At 42.3% G+C, this 15,724-nt stretch overlaps 1 protein-coding gene across 4 annotated transcripts in view; it reads right to left on the minus strand.

Annotated features, from left to right (window-relative positions):
- The window catches only part of MMS22L (MMS22 like, DNA repair protein), a 65,506-nt gene that overhangs the window by 43,396 nt on the left and 6,386 nt on the right, over nt 1-15,724 (minus strand). For all 4 annotated transcript variants that reach the window (XM_029047165.2, XM_029047164.2, XM_039914774.1 and 1 more), the window contains 7 exons: nt 14,158-14,288; nt 13,232-13,345; nt 11,907-12,086; nt 9,015-9,077; nt 6,085-6,204; nt 4,512-4,738; nt 1,054-1,563 (listed from right to left, as the gene is read on the minus strand). In XM_029047165.2, coding sequence (XP_028902998.1) covers nt 1,054-1,563; nt 4,512-4,738; nt 6,085-6,204; nt 9,015-9,077; nt 11,907-12,086; nt 13,232-13,345; nt 14,158-14,288 — 1,345 coding nt within the window. The remainder of the gene's footprint in view (nt 1-1,053; nt 1,564-4,511; nt 4,739-6,084; nt 6,205-9,014; nt 9,078-11,906; nt 12,087-13,231; nt 13,346-14,157; nt 14,289-15,724) is intronic.

The following is a 15,724-nucleotide window of genomic DNA, read 5'->3' on the forward strand; positions in this document are numbered from 1 at the left end:
ATACGACTGACTGATTGACCGATTGCCAAAAGAGCTTTAGACAAAGAGCCATCCTAAAGATGTTCAGAGAAACCGAGACAAGACCCTGACCAAAGCAGGAGCGTGTGTAGCATCGACTGAAAATGTGACGTTTCACCATTTATATTAACAAATGTGATCATGAGAAATACACATTTCTTTTTAGTGAATATTTTCCCATTTATACATCAACTTCTTCAAAATGCAAGTTTTTTCTCCTTTTTCGTGAATACTTTCTCATTTGTACATCAACTTCTTCAAAATATAAGCTTTTTTCTTCTTCATCTCCAATCTACATCCTATTCTGCAAACTACTTCAGGACAGACGTTGTGAATTTTTATTACATTTAATCTTAGTCATTTGGACTAAAATTTCAATTTCTTAAAATCGAGACGATACAAGTTATCAACATCCTTGAAGAACTCATTGTGGGCAGGGAATGTGTCTGTTTATTGCTATACTGTACTCTCCCAAGCGCTTGGTACAGTGTTCTGCTTACAGTAAGCATTCAATAAATATGATTGCTTAACAAACATAATAATAAATATAGAAATAGAATCTCACTATGTCCCTATTGATAGTGTCATCTTTGAACCCCAAGGACAACATATTCTTTGTGCAGGTTTGTCTTGTGTCTCATGTATGTGTGTGTGTATATACATTTCTTATTTAATAACAAATCGATAATAGGGAGTGCTATGATACAGGCAACGTAACACAACGAAACAGCATGTCCTAGTGGAAAGAGCATGGGCCTGGGAGTTAGAGGACCTGGGTTCTAATCCCAGCTCTGCCATGCCTGCTGTGTGATCTTGGACAAGTTACTTAGCGTCTCTGTGTCTCAGTTACTTCATCTGTAAAATGAGGATTAAGGCCGTGAGCCCCACGTGGTACATGACCTGATTATCCTCCATCTACCCCGGTGCTCAGTATAGTGCCTGGCACACAGTAAGCACTTAATAAATACCGTTTAAAAAAAGAGGGGAAAAAACCCCTGAGAAGCGCTAACATCCACGCCGTAGTCGAGAATTTACCTCAGTCTGGCTAGAACAGCCTGTACGAAGTTTAACACCACGCTGAGTTCTGCGTCTCGACAAGCCGGCAGGAGCATGCTGAACCCCTCGTTGAGGAGCTTTTCCTGCGAAAGGTGCAGGCGGCAGCTGGTCTCGAACACTTCCTGCACGCCATCGATGTAGACGGAGAGAAGCCTCCAGAGACTCTGCTTCTGCTCCACGTCGCTCTTCGACACCAGGAACTTCTTCGCCCTTTCGCGGAAGGCTTCGGCGAGCTTCTCAGAGAGGACGCCGACGTCCAGGTTTCTCTCGACGTACATCAGGAGGAGGACCAGGTGGCCCTTCCAAATGAGCGCTCTCTGAGAAGGAGTGACGGAGGCAGGGCGGAGGAAGTTCAGGAGATCCATAGCTCGGCTGGCCACGTCCTCGATCTCCGCGACGGCCGCTAACACCAGGAACAGGTTGAAAAAGTTTTGTAACCCCACCTCTGTCAATTCCTCCATTCTCTTTCGATGAAATTTGGAATAAATTCTGTGTGTAAAGAAAATAAATGGATGCTCATTTGTAGAAGTCAATCGTATTTCTCTCATTCGTATTTACTGAGTGCTTACTAAGTGCTTGGAAAGTACAATTCGGCAACAAATACAATCCCTACCCAACATCGGGCTCACAGTTTAGAATTTATTGGGCGCTTACTGAAATAATAATAATAGTAATGGTATTTGTTACTGTTTGCAGGGCACTTTACTAAGCGCTTGGGAGAGTACAATATAATAATGACGGTATTTGTTAAGCGCTTACTTTATGTCAAGCACTGGGGAAGTTACAACATCAAGAGCTGGACCCAATCCCTGTCCCACATGGGACACAAGGTCTTAATTCCCATTTTGCAGATGAGGTAACTGAGGCACAGAGAAGTGAAGTGACCTACCCAAGGTCACACAGCAGACAACTGGTAAACTCAGGATTAGAACCCATGTCTTCTGATTCCCAGTGCCCTTATCCACTAGGCCACGCTGCTCCCTCATTCCCTGCACAGAACGAGCTTGTTGCGACAGTTTAAGAAGGGAACACGTTTGCTATTTCTGTTGTACTGTGCTCTCCCAAAAGCTTAGTACAGTGCTCCGCACATAGTAAGTGCCCGATATATACCACTGACTATCGGAGTCTTAATGAAATCACACTGTTCAGTGAAGAGTTGGAAATGAACCAGCCCGTATGGCGGAAATCATTAAAATTCCCCCTGACAAGTTTACGTCTGATTTTGTTTTTCCTGCTTTCCCCCCGCAGTTTTCTCTTGGCTTCACAGCAGCTGGAGATTTTCCTTCTGGAATGACAGAGAGTTTTCACACTCGCACAGTGGCTTCCATTTCTACTTTCCAGCTGCCACCGAAGCATCAGCTCACCTCTGGAGAGTGGGAGGATTTAGTAGTTATTTCAGCGAGAAATGGTAATCAACTTTTCAGGGTCTAGAAACCTGCCCATATGGCCTTGCCTGATAAGCTCCCTTTTCCCTGGCTTTCTCTCCCGCCTGCGTCATCAACGCACTACGATAAGTTCGTCTCTAAGCTCGTTGTGGGCAGCGAATGCTTCTGGTTATTGTTGTATTGTTCTCTCCCAAGCGCTCAGTACAGTGCTCTGCACACAGTAAACGCTCAATACGAAAATGTATTTATCTGTGGCCTTTGGACATTTGATATTCGCCCTACCACCAACCCTCCAGCACTTACGTACATATCTTTAAATTATTATAAATTACTTATTTCTTCAAATACGGGCAGTGAATATTTCTGCTAATTCTGTTGTATTGTCGACGCCCAAGTGCTTAGTACAGTGCTCTGCACATAGTAAGTACTCAACAAATACGACTGTTTGCCTATCGCAGAAAAATGGTTTCATCCTTACATTTCCTTTTATTCTAGCCTTTCGTATTCTCTGATTTTTCTCTTTTAAAAACTGCGAGTGAGAGAGATTATACTTAAGGTTCAGCAAAAATAGGCTAAGTAGCTTAATATGAATTCTTTTTTCCATTATTTCCCTCAGTAAGATAAGTTCCCCACCCAATGACCAACTATTACAATTAGAACCCCCAAGTGACCACTTTTCTCCAATCCCCATGAAGAATTGTTATAAAACTCTCGCTTTACAAGGGCCACCCACCAAAAAAATAAAACCTTGCAAAATCAATTAATGTCACTTAATAGCAAAGTGCCACTGACAGCTATATATCGTACATCTTCCATGCATCAATTAATGCCCGACTTCTTAATGAAAACAGAATTCCGACCAAATCCTCGTTACATGCTACTAAATTATGTAACTTAAGAAGTCAATTTATTCAAAGTGCGGATGATTAATGGTGGTGGTGGTGTGCTAGCCCCTTCTTTCTCTTGAGCAATTTCTTATCGCTGAGGTAAAAGCACTCAACCCAAGGCCTGGTCGACTGGACCTTGGTTTAACTAAGGGCTGCATAGCTTCAGATTTCTTCTGTTTTGGCATCTCTTCATCCCCTTACCATCATCATCGAGTGCTTACTTTGTGCAGAACACTGTACTAAGCACTTGGGAAAGTACAATCCAACAGAGTTGGTAGACACATTTCCTGCCTCACCTAATTTACAAGCTAGAGGGAGGAGAAAGGCCTTATTATAAATATGAAATGGATATATATATATGTAAGTGCCGGGGGGAGAGGGCGAGGGGGTTGAAATTGGGGCAAGTATTTGAGAAGCAGCATGGCGGATACAGCACGGACCTGGGAGTAATTGTGTCTGCCTTCTGTCTGTGCGACCTTGGGCAAGCCACTATGTTTCTCTGTGCCTCAGTTACCTCATGGTAAAAATGGAAATCAAGACTGAGCCCTATGAGGGACATGGACTGCCTCCAAGTCAATTTCCTTGCACCTACCCCAAAAGACCCCCTCTCAGGGTCGTACCTGAGGAGTTTCCAGTCCTTTACCAGTCTCGGCTATGGGAGGGAGTCAAGTAGAGGTTTATCCGTTCGTTTCCCAGCTTGGGTGGTGGCTGGCGAGTGGAAGGCCATCTGCTACAAGTCAAAACTCACCCACGCTGGGCAGCAGCGGCACAGGAGAGAGTCGAGGGCGGAAACTCGAGTTTATTGCGCCGAAGGTGGCAATGGTAAACTACTTCTGGATTTTTACCAAGAAAACCCTCTGGATCCACTACCAGAACGACTGCAGATGGGAGAGAGGGACATTCTGGGAGAGACGTGTCCATGGTGTCGCTCTGGGTTGGAAACGACTCAATGGCATAAAATAAGACTCCAAAAGAAGTCCTTAACAGATATCATTTTTTAAAAAAAAACAAACCCAAGACAAAAAAAGCCAATTCTTATGCAGTACTCTCCCAAGTGCTTAGCTCAGTGCTCTGCACACGGTATGCACTCATTAAATACAACTGACAATGTACAAATATAAATAAGTACATGGCCTGTGGATGAATGGGGGTGATTTCCACATACCTGCCTTTGATTTGTTTCCAAGGATGAACGCCACTGGTCCCCATTGCTTTTTTCACCATTTTTGCCAAAACACAGAGGAAAACGTTATAACTATTCCTGGACTCATGGAGATCAGATTTTGGGTGGTCAGAACAGCAGGACTTCACCATTTCAAGCATAGACAAAGGGGACTTGGAAATATTTACATAGCCTTTCAAACCAAGCCAAGGAACGTTGAAAGCACTGTTCTGTAGATAAAACAACGGCAGAAAATCACCAATATTGCAGGCTGCTAAATCCAATAAGCTCCCTAAGAACTCTCGCCCTCTTTTAAATATCCCAAAATACAATTAACTGATTGCAAATGTCATAATAGGAACATGAAATTGAGAGGTCAATTACGGTTCTTGTCGACTGGCGTTCAGATGCTTTAAAAACTAGAGGCGCGATCTTAGTGGGTATATTTTTATCACCTAGGGAGAAAGACTATGTATTTGACACTTTCTAAATCATCCTAACTGCAATACAGATCTTTTTCCCTTCTACTTTAACAAGCACCTCTCCCTTTTGTCTCTGTGCTGGACTTTTTCAGCACTCTGTCGGTAGTAAATTATTTATCTCCCTGCTTCCAAAACTGACTGAAACAAAAAAATTAAGAATCTGACTGTAACAAACTCAACTTGGCTATGACTTTCAGTCAGATGTTTCTCCCATCTTACGACGTTAATGAACTTAAGAGAGTGATGGCAATCTTACAAAATTCATCATACAAGGAATCTGACATTACTGTAAAGAACCGCAGTTGTATGGGGGCAGGAATGGTGAAGCTAAGAAAAAGTTCTGGACCTCAGATCTTTAATGGCTTACCTTGTGATTGGGAAACGACTCATGAAATGACATAATAACACTGTACTAAACGCTGGGGTGGATACGAGCAAATTGGGTTTGATCAGTCCCTGTCCCATGGGGGGCTCACAGCTTCAATCCTCATTTTACAGATGAGATGACTGAGGCCCAGAGAAGTGAAGTGACTGCCCCAGGGTCATGCAGCAGCCAAGTGGCGGAGCCAGGATTAGAACCTAAGACCTTCTGACTCCCAGGCTCGTGCTCTATCCACTAGGCCATGCTGTGATCTGATGGGCAAAGATCAATCGGTATTGCAAAAACTGCAGTTATGGTAAATGGAAATGACAATGAGGGTTTGTTCTTCTCTGACCGGGACAGTTTTGGGGTTCGGATTCTGCTGCCAGGCTGATGACAGATCAGATCACACCAAGATCCCTATCGCCCCCGTGATTCTATTCACTACCCACCTCTCCAATTTACTCTAACAGAAATTCTATCCTGGCTCTGCCACTTGTCTGCTGTGTGACCTTGGGCAAGTCGCTTCACTTCCCTGTGCTTCAATTACCTCATCTGTAAAATGGGGATTAAGACCGTAAGCCCCTTGTGGGACAGGGACTGAGTCCAACCTGACAACCTTGTACCTAGCCCAGCACTCAGTAGAGTGCCTGGCACATAGTAAGCCCTTTAAACATACCCTTAAAAAAAGGAAAAAAAGAGAGAGAGAGCAAGGTTAGCCCTCCACACTGACCAGATTCTTACTGTAATACTCCCAGAGAATCGTGACTGTAGGGATGTTGGTGTTCCAGAAATCACAAAGCATCAAGCAGCAGTTAAGATGCATCCGTAATTGTTCTTCTAATATAGAAGCCTTAGGAAATAAACATTTTCAAGAGTTACGGTTATTCCTCTGAACACAAATTTCAACCTTTCCCTATTACCACTAATTATCCTTTTTGATCACAAACAGCATTGAAGAAGAGGAAGAGGTAAGAAGGAACCAATAACTCAATGTTAGAAGTCAAATAACATGAAATATCATAATCTTATATTCCACCACTGGTATTAATTGCGTGCTTACTTTGTGCAGAGCACTGTACGAAGCCCTTGGGAAAGTACAATACAACCGAGTTGGGTGGCCACATGCCCTCCCCGCAACGAGCTTACAGTTGAAATCCAGTTCTCGTTACCAAAGAGAGTCCCAAAATCCCTATAAGAAGACATTTAATCATGAGTGCTGTTTCTTCAAAAGATGTCAATCTTATTTACTGAGTGCTTACTAAGCGCCGGGAAAGAGTACAATAAAACAGATATGTTCCATTCCCACAGTGAGCTGACAGTCTAGATGGGAGATAGATATTAATAAAAATAAATGATAGATATGGACAAAAGTCCTGTCTAGCTCACAGGACTGTAAGCTTCTTTGGAGGAGGGAATATGTCATTTCTTTGTTTCATACTCTCAGGCACCTAGTACAGTGCACAGAGAGGAGCAGGTGCTCAATATAGGCTATTCACTACTCCCGCGTACCTACTATTCTAGATTCCTTCACCCGTTTCTTTCTAGTCAAAGATTCACTCCTAATTACTTCCTTGTTTCCTTTCTCAAACCAAAATATTGGCATTGCCAGACACTGGACAAGCCTCTTCCTATACTTCCTTAAACACAAGACAAAAAGATTCTTTTGAAATACCAAACCTGCTGAAATCCCCTCCACCCTTTTAATGGTATTTAAGCGCTTACTATTCAGTCATATTTAATGAGCGCTTGCTGTGTGCACAGCACTTTACTAAGCGCTTGACAGAGTACAATACAACAAATACATTCCCCATCCACAATGAGCTCACAGTCAAGCACTGTTCTAAGCCCTGAGGTAGATACAAGTTAATCAGGTCAGACACAGTCCCTGTCCCACATGGGGCTAACGGTCTAAGTAGGAGGGAGAACACATATTAAATCCCCATCTTGCAGTTGAGGAAACTGACGCCCAGGGATGCTGAGTGACTTGTCCAAGATCACAAAGCACACACATAGCAGAGTAAGGATCAATCATTTTTATTGAGCACTGACTATGTGCAGAGCACTGTACTAAGCACTTGAGCGTTCTAATCCCAGCTCTACTTGTCAGCTGTGTGACTTTGGGCAAGTCACTTAACTTCCCTATGCCTCAGTTACCTCATCTGTAAAATAGGGATTAAGATGTGGGACAACCTGAATACCTTGTATCTACTCCAACACTTAGAGCAGTGTTTAGCAGATAGTACGTGCTTAACAAATACCATTATTATTATTACAATATAACGATATAACCACCTCCCTGCCCACAACGATTAATCCACGGTCTCTGACTCCCAGGTCCATGCTCTTTCCACTAGGCCACATTGCTTTCCATTAAACTTGATTTTTAGAACTCTAGCTAGACCACCTGGAGTCTTTCTTGCATAGTAACGTGGTCTTTCAGTTCAGCTGGACACAGCTATGTATTCATCTAGTCAAACCCACACTGATGAGCGCTAAGTGGAGGGTAACATCTCAAAGAACACTCCTGTCCTAATTTTCTTCCATGCGCTTACTGAAACCTATCACCCAATGTGTCTTTACTGAATTTCCCTCCGGCTTTCCACACTTTAAAATCAGTGTGGCCTAGTGAATAGAGCCCGGGCCTGGGAGTCCAAAAGACCTGGGTTCTAATCCCGGCTCCACCACTTGTCCGCTGGGTGACCTTGGGCAGGTCGCTTCGCTTCTCGGGGCCTCGGTTCCCTCATCTATAAAATAGGGATGAAGACTGGGAGGTTGGCCGGTGCCCAACCCGATCAGCTTGCCTGGCACTGAGTAAGCGCTTAACGAATACCACAAAAAAAACCCACCACTTTTGTGCTGTATTTCTTCGCAGCTAAGTACTGTCTTCAAACAAAAGACAGGCCGTGTGCTAAAATGAATTAAACAATTACACATATCTTAATTTAAACCATGAAACTCCAAAGCAATTGACAGAACTTCAATGCAACATGTTTAAAAAGATGATGAACAGCATATTTCAAATCACTTTTAAAGGAGGTCAAGCCTGACCTCTGGGCCATGAAACACTGCCTTAACAGCTCTGCAGCAAGAAAAATGATAAGCCATGAAATGAGTGCTCCTAAACTAGGACCTTATCAGTAAGAATACGATTCGAGCCTGTAAGACAAATTGCTCTGCTAGGCAAGTCACCTTCCTGCTGTGATGAGGATATAGCTGAATTTTCAATGCCACTGACTATCTCTCCAATCACGTCTCCTCCACTTGATATCCATACATTCACTGTGGAGTTCACGGTCCCTAAGCATTGAGTTCTTAGTTTGAATGCATCTTGTCAAAATAGCCAACCTGGTTAATTATCTTTGTCTTTTACCTGAAGACTTCCAATCGAGCGTAAAAATTTTAAACCGCAGCGCCACTAACAAGAATTACCCTTCAACGCATTTTATTGTACCATTCACTGTATTTTAACATGAAAAAAAAAATCAAGATTTCTATAAAACCTGAATTTCAATAAAGAACTGCAATCCTTTACACAAGCATTTGGGTAAAAGATATCTAGACTGTTGTTTTGATATATTTTCTGCAAATAAACAATGAGATCCAAATATAAGATTAAAACGCCACGAGGCTGCAACACATGGCTTAATTAATAACACATACCTGGGGATTGCAGGATTTTTTCAGAAGTTCTTCTACAAAGCTCCAATTTGATTCCATTTGTTTCTGAATAGAGAGGAAATATTGCCAGTGTTAAAATCTCTGCATCTCGTAGAATACCTTTACAGCTACTATTCGGCAAATAAATGGGAATTTTGAGAGATTTCTATTACTGGGGAGCTTGATGCAATGAGAGTTCAAAATAGCCTCTTTCCTTTCTATGTTTGTCTGATACTTTCTCCACCTTTGCAAAAACGGGGAAAAAATGACTACCATTTCAGTTTTTACTCTATTATAAAATGCATAAATCTCCCCTTAGGTGGAACACATTTTTTTCCCTACTATTTTCACAGCACTCGGGGATGTCGCCCAGATCTCGTAAAGAAGGAATTTGGGGCTAGGTAGCTTCCATTTGTCAACATTCAATCCTCCCTTTCCCAGAACAACCCTAATATTTTTTTCTACCAACCACCCCACCAAAGTGAAAAGGAGATAAGAAACTGTCTTAAGTAGAAGTTCCACTGAACAGCTTCAAAATTACAAGACATCAGAGTTCTGTAAATTAAGAGCTTGCCAAGACAGGGAATATGTTTATTTACATATATATATATATATATATATATATACATATATTCCCCTCACCACTACTCCCAGCTCACTAGATAAAGTGGGGTTTCTCTCATCTCAGCTAGAGGTTACACTTAGCACTCTTATACAGGAGTCATTTCAGACATTTCAAAGAGTATCTCCCTGCCCTGAGTAATTCTGGCTATGCTCTGGACAAGGAAAATGGTGTTAAAACTGACCCCTGCAATGTTCAAAAGTGGTGAATTTTCCTCTTTAAACTCCATCTGCTTTTAAAATAGATGAATGGGGTTTTGGAGAGGATAACATACTCGAGTAGGCGTTCGGGGAAAGGCATTAACTAGAAATCTACTATATGTCCCAAGTCTGGGGTGTGAGAAATGAAAGACCAAAATTTCCTTATTTGCTTCACTGAGACATTGACTGGAGTGGTCTGGTTTAAATCCAAGTATGGGAAATTTCTAAGACAGAGGAATTTCTGAAATAAAAACTAACCACAGTTGAACCCCATTTAGCATGTAAAGATTCCACATTAACCTCCAGGGCAAAGCAGTCCACATTAAAAAATGGAAACACCTCCGCAGATGAAACAAGACGAGAGGCACTCTTTTTGCCGGAGAGCATATGAATAACCATTACTACATCCTCCCTCCTCCAGATTGCTGTTTAGCGGCATAAAGATGCACACTGCATAATGATTTTTTCCACTCTCCTCTGGAAAGACCATAAAGTACAGGATTCAAGGAAGTTTCAAGACAGTTTTAGCCCACAGTCTGGGAGGGAACTGGCTCAATCTGACCTCCCATAGGGTCTCGGGGAAAAAACAAGCCAAAGATCTTGTTGTGCTTAATGTAATCTTAATATAAGAGGAAATTTAGACAGTTTTCAGACATGGTAATATAACAATAAGCTTTCCTAAAAGAAAAGCATCAGATTTGGAAGTCAACTGAAGATTTGGGAAGCAGCATGGCCTAACGGAGAGAGATTGGGCCTGGGAGTCAGAAGGACCTGGGTTCTAATCCTGGATCCATCACTTTGCTGTGTACAATTCACTTCGCTGGGTCTCAGTTCCCTCATCTGTAAAATGGGGATTAAGACTGTGCGTCCCAGGTGGGACACAGACTGCATCCAACAGGATTAGCTTCTACCTACACCAGTGCTTAGTACAGTGCTTGCTGCATAGTAAGCGCTTAAACGTGCCATTAATAAATAGACACACAGTGTAATCAATGGTATTTATCGGATACTTATGCACATATCCGTAGTTTATTTATATCCACATCCACCTCCAATGAGGGCAGGGAACGTGTCTGTCAACTCTGGTGTATTGTACCCTCCCAAGCGCTTAGTACAGTAAGTGCTCAATAAATACCACTGATTGATCACTGTGTGTGCAGGGCACTGGAGTAAACGTTTGGGAGAGTACACATCAACAGAATTGGTAGTTGCTTTCCCTGCCCTCAACAAGCTAACAGTGTAGAGGAGCTCGACAGATAGGGGTAGAGCACTTTGTGAAATCCACTCATAAATTTTCTTATCAAAACTCATTCAAAATCAAAGCCACGACAGCACAGTCCCAATTTTTCTCTCTCCAAGATTAAATCGCAAGCACTTATCGGGTGCCTTTTGAGAAAAGCGTACTGTACTGAGTGCTTGGCAAAGTCCAAAAGAGGTGGATGACTCATTTATTCCTATTTACTGAGCACTTACTGTGTACAGAGCACTGTACTAAGTGCTTGAGAGAGTACAAGAGAACAATAAACAGACACATTCTCTGCCCACAACAAGCTTACAGTCTAGAGGGTCAAGCGATCACCGCCTATGAAGAGCTACAGATTCAATCATATTTATTGAGCACTTACTGTGTGCCGAGCACTCTACTAAGCGCTTGGAAAGTACAGTTCCGCAACAGAGACAACCCCTACCCAACGACAGGCAACGTGGGAGACACACATCCAGAAGAATTTACAGGTAGGAGGAAGGAACGTTTACATCGTAGTTTATACAGATCGACGCAACCCAAAGTGCTGCAAGAAGCTGTGAAGACTTGAGGATTGAAGGGGTGTTGAAGGATAGACAACTTTGTACAAACATACATTTGTAAATAGAATAATTTGAACATTGCAGTGAAGTTTTCTTCAGTCAGTGAACTAGGATGGACATTAAGTTTGGTCTAGGCGACCTAATATGGGACTAAAATAGGTAGCAAACTTCAACCCTCATCATATTACGCCTCTCCCCTGCCCTCATTTGTTAAAAGACTTAGTTAATAATAAATTAAAAAAATTGTGAGTTGAGCAAAGATCTCACCTTTTCTTCTAGCACACCGATACGGTCAAACTGGTAAAGAGATGCCAAGTGAGTAATAATCCACCAGCTAAATCCTAATGGGTCTTTGCACTGAGTTAACACCAAGTCAGAAAATCCTTCTGTGTCACTGGGTCTTTTGAAGAGGTTTTTTAGTAGTTTATTCATCCAGCTCCAAAAGGACTGCAGGGAATCAAAAAGTGATTAGGAGGAGAGTTAATGTCATTAAATGGAAGCATTTCCCTGATTTTCAATCCACCAAAGATAGTTCCCCATCTTTCGATTTTACAGAAGACCAAAGGAGGAGCCAAAGAATCCCCAAAGTTACGTTAGGACTGATGTCTGATGGTAAATGACTTCGGGATAGCCCAGTGGAAGAGACACACGGATGTTAAGAGAGAAAACTTTTAGGGCACAGAGTGAATTGCGCCTGTTTCCAGATTATAAGGCATCCTGTCTCGAACACCTCACACTTGTTAATTATATTTAACGGTCCTTAAAAACCAGAGATGACATGGAACCTTTTATTGTCACAAATTAGAGGGTGTTATTTTAGGAAACCTTCTAAAGGATGTTTAGTAAACTATGGATATATTCGAAGTGGATAAAACACAATACATCCAAAGGACAACTGGCCAGTGGAGAACTTAAAAAGCAGAAAAGATGGTCTATTAGAATAATAGGTCATGGCATATTTACCTGATCTAATGAGTTATTTGTAAATGATGCCTATTTTTGCTTGCCCTCTAGATTTCCAAATAGCTCTATTTCTTTCAGTGCTCACAGTTCTGCTGAAAGCACACGGGGAAAAAAACAAAGCACAAAAACAAATACTCAAACATACTTCAAAGCACAATGGGAAAAATGGGTATAGAAATAGGATCACGTTTGAATGAGTATTCAATAAAAACTAATGCAGGCCGTGTAAAACCAATTTCTCGTGCTTAATAATGTCAATGGGAGAGTGCCGGAAAAACGCACTTTATCTGAGGAAAGAGCTTTACTGCCTCATATGTGAATGCAGTTCCAAAGTGAATTCCAATCTGCTTCCTACGGAATGCTTTCTTTCGAAGTATTAATGGATCATGCCCCTAGACAGGGATTCAATACGGTAAATAAATATTATTTCGCAATTGTGCATCATCAACTTCTCAGATTACAGCCGTGGCTTACCGCTTAAAAGCTGGAACATTTGAAAAAGCATGTCGGATTCTGAAAAGGGTTCCTAAAAATTACATTTCCAGCCAACAGAATCACTTCTTGCCCTGAATAAAACAGCATTTCTGTCTTTTTCTCACCCAGGACACATCACTCTACTTCCCACTTACTTCTGTGAGAGCCCCTTTACTCCTGTGGTCTAGCAGCTGAATAAGGAGAACCCACAACTCCTTAACGCATGGACACGTGCAGTGGTGATTCATCAGAGCTTCCGCTGGCCTGACCTAGGAAAATGACAATATGCGATCAACACCTCAGGTGAGGGGTTTGAGGTAACAGTATTTTCCTTCTAAGCGAGTGAAATTTTCCTGCCCCATTTTACTCTACCCCTCTCGCTTCCCCCTCCGCTGTTTTACTAGCCAGCAAAGGTCAAGGTAAGGGATGAAATGGGGGACCGGAAACCCTCTTATCCGGAGGGCTGCCTGACCTAGGCTTGGTTTCGTCCCCGTTTCCAGCCATAGGAGAGAATACTAAACATCTCCCTCTCAAGAGTTATTTCCTATTTGGTTGCACCAGTAAATGCAAGGTAAAATGTCAGGCGGTCAGTTATACTTACCGAGCGCTTACTGTGTGCAGAGCAGTGCACTGAGCGCTTGGGAGAGTATAACAGAATAAAGACACATTCCCTGCTCACATCGAGCTTACAGTCTGAGGGAGTTGTGAACCTGGATAACCAGCCTAACTTTCAGTCAACCTTTTCTTTTTTTTAATGTTAGACTTATTTCATCATAAATTTTAGAATACTGACCCCGAGACCTCAGCAAATTCAAGGTTTCTCCCTGTGGGTAGGGATCACGTCTCCCAACTCTGTTAAACTGTACTTTCCCCGAACGCTTAGTACAGAGGTCTGCACGACACAAACCCTCGATAAGTCCCATTGATTGACTGATCAATAAAGCGGTTCTCAATTACTCAAGAGTAATTCAAACTTTTCTGCTATTCAGATGCTAGTGAACCCGATGGGGTTTGTAATGGCACAAATTACACATTAAGAAGTCTCTTGAAAAAGAATGGAGAACCTAATGGTGAGTATTACCTTATTATACTTGCTGACCGCCAGACTTATCAGATCGCAAATGAGATTGGCGCAGTGCTCTTCAAATAAGCTGACGTTGGTTAAATTTTCCCCAGAAAAGTTCATAAACTGATGAGCATACACTACTTGTCCTGGAGAAATATTAGGTAACATTGAAAACAAGGTCAGATTATATCCTCACATAAAAGGGCAACAGTGTCCATCTAAATTACTCGGCCCAAGTCTAACAATATTAAGCGAAACACAATTTTGATTACAATACTGAGAAGCAGCGTGGTCTAGCAGGTCTGGGAGCCAGAAGGACCTGAGTTCTAATCCCTGCTCCGCTATGTGTCTGCCGTGTGGCCTCGGACAAGTCACTTCACATCTCCGTGCCTCAGTTCCCTCATCTGTAAAATGGGGCTCACAGCCCATGTGGGACAAGGACTGTGTCCGACCTGATTAGCCTGTATCTATCTCAGCTCTTAGAACAGTGTCTGGAACACAGCAAGCAATCAACAAATGCCATAAAAAAAGTCAAGCTGGTTGAGGAGACCTTGGCAGTATTTAACACGGATCATGCATAAAACAGAAACACCTAAGTATTATCCTGGCCGCCATTCAAAAGATTTGGATTTATTTCTCAACAAAGCTGATGCTTCCAAAGGCCCGTCAGTCAACAGATTTAGTGCTGAAAAGGCCTTTCACAGCAACAATTTACAATCCAGCCAAAATGTCTTCACTTAATCTTCACTGGCATCGCCATTACACACCATATGGATGCACCCCACCTGATCAAGACTGTGTGTCATTCATTCAGCGAGTATATTCATAAGGCACCCTGCTCCAGAATGAAAAATGAAAAATATTGTAGCCAGAATCTATTGAGTATTGTAGAATCCAGCCTCAGTTGAGTACAACCTCCCAAAACAGTACTTCAAAAGAACATGAAGCATTCAGTTCATCCCTTGGGAGGGTCATCGGGAGAAGAGGCACAGAAAAAGGAAATAAAGAACTATAATCCTTTGTAAAAAGTGCTTTAAAGCTTTGATGTGCGATAGATCCTTCAGGAGTCAAGTGAAGCCTCAACGGTTAAGAAAAAAGTGGGGAATTCATTTACACTTAAACATGAAAATGCCAGCAAAACGGTGGTTTGCTAGGCTCCTCTGATGCTTAGCTAGATCCAGACAATAGGTGGTAAGGTTGTTGTGGGCAGGGAATGTGTCTTTATTGCTATACTGTACACTCCCAAGCGCTTACTACAGTGCCCTGCATACAGTAAGCACTCAATAAATCCAACTGAATGAATCAGGGAATCAGTCCCTGAGACCTCTTTCTTTCTGTTCCTGAACTTCACTGTGGCACCAGGAAGCAAAGGAGGAGAATTAAGGATCTCTTTCCCACTGCTGGCTAAAACCAGGGCCACAGGATTCAGAAAACTGCAGGAATAGAACTCCTCACGGAGTGTTGGAAAGAGATGGTTGGGATACAGGAGTGAAGAGAAGACCGCCAATCTGGGAATCATGGAGTTAGGGTAGAACTTGGGTCAGGAGTCAGAGTGGCAGATTGGAGGGAAAAGAGAATGGTA

Source organism: Ornithorhynchus anatinus, chromosome 19 (genome assembly GCF_004115215.2).
Source record: "Ornithorhynchus anatinus isolate Pmale09 chromosome 19, mOrnAna1.pri.v4, whole genome shotgun sequence".
In the NCBI taxonomy this organism is placed as follows: Eukaryota; Metazoa; Chordata; class Mammalia; order Monotremata; family Ornithorhynchidae; genus Ornithorhynchus; species Ornithorhynchus anatinus.